At 32.9% G+C, this 11,357-nt stretch overlaps 1 protein-coding gene across 1 annotated transcript; it reads right to left on the minus strand.

Annotated features, from left to right (window-relative positions):
* Nucleotides 1–3,207: 3,207 nt before the first annotated feature.
* Nucleotides 3,208–5,337, minus strand: LOC141698043 (protein CUP-SHAPED COTYLEDON 1-like). Its single transcript, XM_074502649.1, has 3 exons — nucleotides 4,890–5,337; nucleotides 4,530–4,813; nucleotides 3,208–3,954 (listed from the first exon to the last, which is right to left on the minus strand). The coding sequence occupies exons 1-3, from the start codon at nucleotides 5,068–5,070 to the stop codon at nucleotides 3,370–3,372; spliced, it is 1,050 nt and encodes a 349-aa protein (XP_074358750.1). The 5' UTR covers nucleotides 5,071–5,337; the 3' UTR covers nucleotides 3,208–3,369.
* Between the last annotated feature and the right edge of the window lie 6,020 nt (nucleotides 5,338–11,357).

Consider the following 11,357-nt stretch of genomic DNA (forward strand, 5'->3'; position numbering starts at 1 on the left):
TTTGGGGTTAATCACTCTGTTACACTCATACACACACAAAGCCAACTTTCATTCATATCTATCTTCATTTTCCCCAAAAGCGAGTTCTTACTCTCACACCGGAGGCGCCGCGGGACCTAAACCCCCCTTCCGGTGTTATTTTGTAGGAACCCCACGACAGCTACACCACCACTGCAGCGAAGGATCCAGGAACGGCGTCGAAGGGACAGCCCCACCACCAGGAGTTATCGTATCTCTCTAAAATTCAACAAAATCTTTGAACTCTAACAAACCGAGCTTGAATATAATTTTTATTTAGGTCGTTTAATTGAATTTGACTTGAAATTTAAATTTCACTTAAAATATTGTGACGAATCAAGAATGAGTAGCACATTGTAACATATATGACAAATATTAGCAGATTTTGATGGAATTGGTTGAGATCATGGATAGAGATGATTGATAATATATACTCCCTTCCTTCTGGTTTATATATCTTTGGGTTTGACTTTTTGTGATCAAAGTAACCCTACTTTGATTGAAAATTTCATATAATATGTCATTAAAAGTATTTATAAAAATTTTATCATGAAAAAGTATGTTAAATCTACCATGTTTTTTAATTTTTCAAAATAATAAAAGAATGAAATTTTATTTATAGTCAAAATTTGGTCAAACTTACAAAAAATACGGTTAAATCAGGATGGGGCAAGACCTGGATTTCAAAAATTCAAACATTAAAATTATCATACAGAGTGCAGAATTTTCAATAGTTCATCAAAAAAATATCATCAATCCAAATCAATCGTAAAGTTATAAATATATATGAAACCCCTGAAGCATATCCTCAAGCGCACTTTTGCATGCTGTAAATTTTTTCATTATTTATTATCAGTAAATTATATTTTATGTGCATACAATGAGTTGTTGGAGTGAACTAGTTAGTAATGTACAAATTAGCCAACGTTCTAGAAAAGATTATATGTACAGATTAGATGGTGTCCAAATGAAAGTTATAAACATGTTATTTTAAAGGTAGGTTGATTTTTCTGCTAATTAAAGCATTAAGAAGTTAGTTTCACGTGTATACTTTGTAAAAATAAATTTTGGTTTAACTTTTAATTGATGAATACGGTATAAAAACTAGATTTAGTAATTATTAGCACTAACTTACGGTACATGTAATGTACATGTCTTGATTAATATATATATTTTTTTATTTCTATTTTATATAAATTTATTAAAATTTAATATAAATAATTAATTATTAGATAATGATTATATAATTATAATCTCATTGGGTATAGTTTCAAGTCGAGTTTAAATAATATAAATAATATATAATTGATAAGATCTTATTCATTAATTTAATATAAATATTTGTTATTGGAAAGATTGAACCTAGAACTTACATGCATCTTTTTAAATAACAATATAAATGTTTGTTGTACGGGATTCTAATATGAGAATCAGTGTATTTTTTTAGTATTTGAATATAAAGTCTCTGAATATTTGATGAAGAAAATTCGACGATCATGATAGAATATCATAACCGGTTAATTAAACTACAAATTATAACTCATTCAGATTATTATAGTATTAGTAGAGATACACATTTAGGTACCTCTCAAATTCAAATCATAATTCATGGACTCTAGAAACCGAGCTTGAATATAAATTTTATTCGGATTTAGTAATTATTAGCCTTCATTGAGATACGCTTTTCAATCCTCTCGTTCAAAATCTCATTCTTGGGTAAAATAGGTGCCATCTTTTGGGACATTAATTTACATTTCGTGTCACAATAAATTGTGAAAAATATTGGGGTGACAGAGATCGAAATATGAGTTCTAATATGAGTTTTGAGTTTTGTGTGGTCTGAACTTTAATATCATATTTGAGAAATTAGTAGCTCTAAAACCAAAAGGCGTTAGCGGAAGACCCTTTTCAATATTTTATATTAAGATTTTAATATATCAGGAGGTGAAGTGCAAGAATTTGAATTTTGGGTAATTGACTGGAAATGGAGGATAAAATAACTTACGAGGAGATGAATTAATGCAGGAAAATTGGAATAGGCTGAACTAAACTGACGAATCAAGAATGAGTAGCACAATGTAACATATAAGACAAATGTTAGCAGATTTTGATCGAATTAGGATGAGATTATGGATGAAGATTATTGATGATATATATTAATGAAATATTTTAAGGTGTATAAATCACATTATCCTATATATCAACCGAACAAAACATAGAGCATTACAGCATGAATAGGATACAAAACATGAATAGGGTTCTGTTAAATAAAGATTGTAATATACCTTTTTAACCTGAGTTCTTACTAGTGATTTCTGGGCTCTATTAAAAAGACGTCTCTTGGCAGACTGACGAGCCCTTTTAGCACCAGAACTAAGTTTTTTGGGTTTATTTTTATCATCTTTATCAACATTGAAGCCAGTACCAGTTGGGCTTCGACTCCGAGCAGTCTTATTTGAGCCTGCAATTTTTACACGATCCGTGAAAAAACATAAAAGATTGCAGATAATGAGAGGGTAGACGAGGTTGTAATTAAAGTTACCTTTGGAGAAGAGTCTGTAAGAGGTGTTGGCTGAGAAGCCAAGGGGTTTTTGTGTAAAACAAGGAGTAGTAGTAGTAGGTTTAATGTAGTTGTTGAGTGATAAAGATTGAAACTTTGAAGAGGCTAGGGACATGCAAGAAGATGATGAGTTGCAGACTGCTCCTCCCATGATTCTTTTGGTTGCTATACGAGATAGAGACGATGATAATAAAGACCTGCTAAAGCTATACATAGTTGCCTCAACTTTTAAGGGTTCGAATTGCAGCAAATAAGAGTTGGTTCAGAATTTTTAATAATTGATCATCAATATATATATATATATATATATATATATATATATATATATATATATATATATATATAACACATGAATAGAGGAGAGAGGAGATATTTTTTTGACTTTCGAGAACTCTAGTTTTTATATATATCAAATTCATCTATTATTTTTAATGATTTTTCGGCACATAATAAAAGCGGAAATTTATTATTTTAAGTCAATTTAATTGGTTATTTTTAGTCATGAATCCCTGCATTTACACTAACTCTACCAATTAAATTAGCCTAAAACTATAAGCTTATCATGTGTTTATGGGCACAAGAAGGCACAAGAAAAACCGTTTTTTTTAAATCAGTTACCTTTTTTACCATAGATTTATAGATCGATGATACTATCATAACACATAATCAAACTTATCGTAGCACATAATTGAACTTAATCCTAGCTAGTCATCTACTTAATAACCTAACACACGCATCACATACATAAAAGTACCAACAGACAATGTTCAATCAAAGTTAAACATGACAAATTAATTAAAAGAGCCTCTCCATATGCAATCAAGCTCAGTGAGTCCAGGCTTCTGAGTGTCTATCATCGAACCATTCGCGGTGTTTAATGCATAGATGTTCCCTACGCCTCCATGCATTGCAGACGGGGTCACGCCCGGGAAGAAGAAGCTAGGCAAGTGAAGGTTCTCCTCCAATGAACTCAGATTTGGGAATGCAGTGCTCATTTGACAGACTCCATTAGTGTTGCCTTGGAGGTGAGATGATGATGATGACATTGGCAACGAGGTGCGGTCGACCATCAATGGGGGAGGAAGGCCACCCTCGAATAGAGTGTGGTAATTGAAGCTGCTAGGAGCAGCTGCAGATCTGGAGAAACAGGACACGTGCTCCTTATCGACGGTGATCCTGTCGAGGTAGGAGTAGTCGATTACGTGATGATCAGTTGTTGATGTGGTGTAGGTAGTGGAGTCCTGGAGAGGTGGCAGAGAAACGGAGGAAGAAGAGCTCATTTCAGTATACATGTTGGTCATGCCAGAACTTGGTGTTTTGTCACCAGGGCCTGCAGTGCCACTTTTCTTGAACAGCCTTGATATCACCCACTCGTCCTAAAATTAACATGAATCATATGATCATTAATATTGACATGTTAAAAAACAATCACTACAAGAAAAACGCACATTTCTGACCATCAAATTTGGTCAGAAATGATCTTATTCGGTCGGAAATAAGGGTAAAAACCGACCACAACCGACCAAATAAGGGTCAAAACCAACCACAACCGAACCGACCGATAAGAGTGTTTGATACATTAATGTTTACTGAGTGGTTCGAGTTATTGCCTTGCTGGTTCTAAAAGTACTCATAATAAAATCAGCTTGCACTCTATATGGAACTAGGATACCATGAAACATTAGAGATTTTTTTAAGTGATCCTAGTAGCTAGCTAACACCAGCAACACCTAGCTAAATGCACTTTTTGGTTAAGTTAATAATAGTACAAGTGAGAACAACAATACTCTTGCAGACTGCAGTCCTACATTGTACCAACCATAAGCTAACTACTTAAAACAACTTATGAAAACTTCAACTTTTCTTTAGCAATGTGCATATATAGTATTAGCTACAATGATTATCAATAACATATTTAGCTATGTGCATATATAGTTTTGAACACGAGTACCTTGGAGTTTCTGGAAAGATATTGGTAAGCCAGCTTGCCATCAAGGCGATATTCATGCATCACCCAGTTAGTTTTCTCTCCTTTAGGAGCACGGCCTCTGTAGAACACAAGGGTTTTCTTCATTCCCACGAGAGAAGATGTCTTGGAGTTGTAAATCTCTCTGTCCTTTCCTGTGGCCTTCCAGTAGCCAGCTTCTGTTGCTCGGTTTGTCCTCAACCCTGTCGGATACTTCCGGTCCCTCAAGCTATAGAAGTACCAGTCTTTCTCTCCCATTTTCGCTTTCTCTGCATTCCAAAATTGTGAGACTTGAGCAATAGAACAGACTAAACTAGAAAAAGTTGCATTAACTAAATCAATTACCAGGAAGGTGCCATGGTTCACATTTGTTGAGGTCAACTTGTGCAATGGCTCTGCAAGTGAAGTTGTGATCAAGAACTTTCTTGAGAAGGTAGTAAGTGATGAGTTCTTCATCTGTGGGGTGAAACCTGAAGCCTGGAGGCAGTTGGGAATCTGCAGCATTGTTCTGGTAACAAATGTCCATCTCTCAGCCTACCAGAGAGGTTGACAAAACCTCCTACACTACTATTCTCTAAAAAGCCTACAACTGGACTTTGGTGAAAATGTAGACTAGGCAGAAGTGAACTAATGTACATGTATATATAATGGCTAAAAATGACTAGGAAAGAGAAGAGTGAAGAGTTGAGTGTAATGCAGGAGAAAAAGAAGAGGAAAATAATACTGATAATTACAAAAAGAGGTTTCTGGGTAGCTGTAAAAATCAGGGTTTTGTGGCTTGTCCTCTTCAGCTCTACTGATGATCTATTCTCTCTGCAACATGGCCCTTTTTTCAGTACTACCATTTATGCATATAGCTATGCATGCCTAGCCTTTGGTAGAGATCATCCGAGGGGTTGACATAAGGTGTGTATATATTTTTTTAATCACACACACGCATAGAGATTGTGATTAGAGTGTTCTGAGCAGTAGGCCCTGACTCTGTTTTGAGTATGCGTGCGTGTGCTAACAAATGTGCAGGTATCCCACCTGTCAAGATACTCCCTCGGTCCCTAAAATCGTTTTTTATTTGTGTTGGACACGTTTGTCAATGCACACTTTTGATTATTAATATCTTTAATTTCGTATTAATATTAAATATAAAAATTTCACTGTATTAAAGTACTGATAAATACGAATCAAACGGGATCACTCATGACTATGTTTTTTTTTTCTATGTTTGATATTATAGATTAGACGTAAATTAGTAGTCAATCGCTTACCATGAACAGTACCGAAAGTCAAATTAGGAACTAAGATTTTGTTTTATTCTAACATGTTTTATTCAATAGTATTTTCTGCAACTAATTCGAGTTCCATAAGTTAAAATTAATAATCTAGTTGTTTGAATTATTTTTTTAGCAGAACTCTAAGGCTGTGTTCCCGAATCTAGGGTTGAAAAGAAAAAAATAGAAAATAACCAATTTTCCTTTCTCCCCTAATCTTTCCAAAAGTGGGAAGAAGATTTTGGAGACAAAAATAAAGAAAACTTCTTCCCAAATCTGCAGCATTATTTTCTTTTATTTCATAAAAATTGTTCGAAAATAAGCTGAAGAAATGTATTTTTTACATTTCTTTTCTTTTCTCTCCAAAAAAGTTTCTGGAACACAGCGTAAGATCTCGAATGTTTGAGATGAAGGTAAGTTAGAGAACTCGCAATGAAAAGATTGAGACGAGGGTATATTAGAGAATTGGGCATGAAAAGATCGAGAAAGCTGAATAATATCTCAAATATGAGGTACAGGATAAGATAATACAACGGACAATGACAATTGACAGGGCTCTCCGTTTAAAACATTTTCCCTTCCTTTATTTACCATGGTCCTCTCCTCTTCTTGCATGCCTCTTTCCTCACCCTCCATGTCGTGATCGTGTACTATTTGATTCCCCAGCTTATCATTACTCCCGAATTCAAATCTTGTGTTTTAATCTGTTCTGTCTTCTCTTGTCCGTGTTCCTAAACGCATAAACGATCTTAAGACGGACCGACTTATTCAGATGTTTAAAATCCGGTCTTCTCTTGTCCGTATTCCTAAACTCACTACAAAAAGAGGGGTCATAAACGACCTCAAGACCGACCGACTTATTCGGATGTTTAAAGTCTAGTCTTCTCTTGTCCGTATTCCTAAACTCACTAAAAAAAAGGTCATAAACGATTTCAAGACAGAAGGATTTTTTCAGATGTTTAAAGTGATCGCTTTTGACCCGACGATCATTTGCAACCAATATTTAAAGTCAGTTATGAAATTTCAGTTTCGTAAATAATGGACCCACATGCCAAGGTGTCAAGCCATGTCAGCCACATTTATATTGTGGAGTCGGAAATGTAACATGTAACAGTCACTTTTAAATTGGTCGCTTTTGACTCATTTTTCCTGTAATTGAATAAAGAAAACTGATTTTTGCATTTCTTAACTCAATTAATTATAGTACCAATCACACGTACAACTATACAAGGATAGTAATATGTTTATAAACATCCTTTAAATTGATCAGGAAAGTTGTTAAGAAGATTACCAGTATCTTGAAGCAGCAGAATGAATAGCTGTTACAACTTTAACTTACACATGAAGACTTTGCATAAGTTGAAACAGTACAGCAACACTGTACGGATTTTATTTACTGTAAGTCGGCTGCTCACACTTTACGTTACCACTGTGTTGGTTACTGCAATACATGACTGAATTATTATTGTTGAGAAAAGTAACAGATTTGAAATGGGCACTTCACCAAGACAGTGAGGAAAAGATTTGAGTAAGAAAACACCAAATGGCAGGGGAAAGGAGTACTAAACCAAGTAATACGTGTTTGTCAAGGCACATGCATGACATGACATGGAACCTTCAAATAAACGATGCCTTGACATGATCCTCCACTTGTGGACTTATGCATCATAACTTGATACTAGCATTCATCCACTCCACCCTTGTAAGTTGTAACTTAGCAAACACAACATTACAAAAAAAATACATCGTGGTGAAATATTGTGACGGTCCGTAATAAAATATTGTGGTCAGTGTATCCCAGCCAAGCTAAGCTGGAGATAATTTGCGTAATTTAGAAACCTATCTCTAAAGATGTGACATGCTTATTTAGGATACATGTCAAGATACATTTTATCTTTTTTAACCACGTATCTGGGTTAGCTTAGGACTTGGGACGGTAAATCCCTAAAATCCGGCTCTCAGTCAGCTGAGTTATCCGAGGTGAATCAATTTTATGTTTTTCATGTTTTACTTGGGGTAAATCACATTTGTTCAATTTGATTTTGTTATTAAAACAATAATTTCACAAAGCATATGCATATATGATATATCACTGCGTGGTTATGTGTAGTACTAGCTTTGATTTGATTGTCTGGAAAACAATGGCAGTTAAATTAGTGTACTCTCACAATCAAAATAAAGAAGAAGAGATGGTGAGTAACTCTAAATTAATTGGTTGAAAAACAGTGGATGCATGCATGTCTCAATTCAGCAATCACATCCATCGGTCGCAGTCGCAGAAAAGGGGAAGATAATTAGACGCCTCATGCATGCTCGAAAAATGGAGGAGAAGCAAAAGCTTCTAATTTGTAACTAGCTCATCGATCAGTCCCTTTCTCTTCACTGCCCCTCCGTATTGTATCCTTTTCAACCTGTCTCTCCTTTCTTGTGCCTGTACTAATTTGCCCCCATATATATTGCCCAAACTAACTTAATATCTTTTTCCACATACGTCTAAACATTTTCTGTTGGAGTGGATCAGACATGTACAAAAAGTCTGGGCCGAACGGAAAAAACCCGATAAAGCCCGCTTCGAGCGCCCAAATCAGCTTTGATATTTTCGGAAAGTCCGGTAAAAGTCAAAGTCCGAAAAGCCTGGTCCGGTCAAACCCGACATTTTTAAGATCCGGTCAAAATCCGGCCTAGTGGAGTGGGTTTTTTATGCATTCTCTAGAATGCATACATGTCTATATAACTCAATACCGGTTAGCTACTCAAAGCCGAACAAAAAATCGAATTAAAATCGAAAATGACAAAAATGAGAAAAAACCGAGCTGATTAAAATTGATTAAAAAAACTAAAAATAAATAATCGAACCGATTTAATGGAGTCCAGTTCCAGTTACGAAGTCTAATCGAACCGAAAAAAATCGATCTGAACCGAACCGATTATATAAATAAATTAGTTAAATTATTTTATGTAATTTATATGAATATTTTAAATATTTCAAATAAAATAAAAACATCATTTTGTATTTTCGGCCAAGGTCTATTTTGTTATTTTCTAGATTAAATTGTGTTTAAGTTGTAAATTCAACTTATAAGTTGGGCCGACAAACATTCGTCAATAAGCTGTTACGGGCTTATAAGCCAATAAGCTGACTTATAAGATTTTCCAAACAGGCCCATAATTTAGCTATTCCTTGGATTGCCTTCATATTGTATCGATGGATTTCCATTGGGTTACCTAATCGATTTTGGTCATCTCCGGCGCATTTATATAATGTACTAGTTTTATTCCTCTGTGATGCATGGAATAATTTATTATAATTTTTTACACTAACTTGTTTATTTTATTTAATATTTTTTAAATTTTATATCAATATATAATTTTTAAAATTGTTAACTTTGTTAGTCATACTTCTTAACTAAATTTAATTATTATAATGTACAATTAAAAATTTTAATATTGTAGAGAAATTGAAAAGTTTATTTACAAATTACAATCACAATTTTTGTAATAAGATGCACAATTTAATAATATTTTTGATTTTATTTATTGTTAGTTAAAAAATATAATTACAAAATAATATATATATTATAAATTTGCCTATGATGACCATATCACGCCACTTTAACTTCTTTACTCCAATTATATATAGAATATAACGTGTTTTTAATATGTCGGTATAGTATTTGGTGATGTAAAATAGAACTTACGTTAGAACATCTCCAATAGAGACACCCTCTAAGATTTACCAACTCACTAAAAATAATAGTTTTATATTTTATTTTTTTTTCATGTCAAATGTAGCAATTTTTTATCTCCAATAGTCAGCAACCTTTAAGTTGCCTAAGTGGTCCCCATATTTGATAAATAAATGAATATGATACAATAAAAGAGGAAATTGTAATTCACACACATCCCGTACAAAATGTATTTTAGCTATTAAGTGGGGATGACAAGAAGTTGCCAAAAGTCCGTCTCGATAATTACATTGTGTGATGCCCTTTCTTCCAACCAGGCTCAATGCTTCGTACATTCTTACGGTGAAAGATGAAGCCCTTGCGCAAATACCATCGACCTTAACTTTACACTAACCTATCCCTGATTTTTGCTAACACACCTTCTGCTTTTCTCTATGAGCGCAAATCGAACCGTGATCCAAAAATTTAAATTTAGGACAGATTATCCCAAATTTCATTCCAACAGTCATCTAAATAGTGATCCAAATTTGGGTTAGTGAACAGTAGTGATCAAATTTGGATCAGTGAATCCAAATTTGATCACTTGATTTAATATAAAATAATGGTTTTATTATTGGTAATTTATGAGATTTTAAATTGATTATTAATTTTTTAATTATATAATTAATAACAGAATATAATTAATAGTTAACAAAATTTATTTTTAAAATAAAATTTAAAATAATGAAAAACATAATTTCATTAAAATTTAATAAAAGTACATTACATAAAATAAAAGTACATAAAATGCATAAAAGAATTTACAAACACAAAATGAGTCGAAAATGATACTAGAATTTAAGAATTTGTTGAATACTCGATTTCAAGAATTTCTGAACCGCCATACAAAAATAAAAAATAAAGAGGCGCATATTGCACTTAGAGATGCATTAATTGAGTATTTGTGGGAAGAATATACTAATTCGGAAAATTAGTGTGTATCAATGATATTTTGTATGTTAATTATTGCAATAAATGTGTTTTTCGTAAATTAAGTGCACAATTTTAATATTTTTATGTGTATTAATTTTTTTTTGATTTATTTAATTTATGAAATATTATATAAATTGTTAATAATGATTAGACGATAAATTTAAGATAAAATTACTTAATATGATATTTATATATTATTATATGTAAAAAGTAATTTGGATCAAATATTTGGATCACACTGCTGGAGTTGGTCAGAAATTTGGATCAGTTGATAATTCAAATTTGAATTTTTGGATCACAGCAGTTGGAGATAGACTTAGTGCTCAGAGTTTGCCTACGTTGATGTTTTACTTGAGAGCTTCTTGCCAATCTATTAGTATTTGTCTAGAGCTCAACTCCATCGGTGCACCTAGATTTCTGACAGTACCTTAGCTATATTTATCACTGTACTCTCATTGTAGTTTTAAAAGTCTTGTTTAGATTAGGAAGTTTCATTTTTGGTTATAATGACGTGGTAATTTCATGTTTAACTTTATATTTGTAGAATTTCATGTTTCAGAAAAGTATATAACTAGTTTTATTCTACCATGAATGTATATGGTTCACGGGTCCATGTTTGAGCTGATTTAATTAGCCTAATTAGCCTAATTAGCCCAATTAGCTTTCATGCTTAAGTTTGTATCATTTATTGACGTCCATGATTGATAGCTTTTTGTACCATTTTTTGAGTGATCATTTTTGATAACTTGTAATTGGAGTTAAATTTAATTTATATTTTTGGACCTTAATAATTTTTAATACGTAAATAATGATGACTACTTAAAAGTTATATATTTATGTACTAGATTTTAAGCTCTTATTTTCAATCTATTATAATTTATTAAAAAATA

Source organism: Apium graveolens, chromosome 11, assembly GCF_009905375.1.
Source record: "Apium graveolens cultivar Ventura chromosome 11, ASM990537v1, whole genome shotgun sequence".
In the NCBI taxonomy this organism is placed as follows: domain Eukaryota; kingdom Viridiplantae; phylum Streptophyta; class Magnoliopsida; order Apiales; family Apiaceae; genus Apium; species Apium graveolens.

What these genes read in the sequence shown, in the direction of transcription:
- LOC141698043 (XM_074502649.1), bottom strand. Translation starts at nt 5,070, where the DNA reads ATGGACATTTGTTACCAGAACAATGCTGCAGATTCCCAACTGCCTCCA. An exon ending in TGAACCATGGCACCTTCCTG is followed by an intron (nt 4,814 to 4,889) that starts GTAATTGATTTA and finishes TTTGGAATGCAG; the next exon opens with AGAAAGCGAAAATGGGAGAG. An exon ending in ATCTTTCCAGAAACTCCAAG is followed by an intron (nt 3,955 to 4,529) that starts GTACTCGTGTTC and finishes TGTTAATTTTAG; the next exon opens with GACGAGTGGGTGATATCAAG.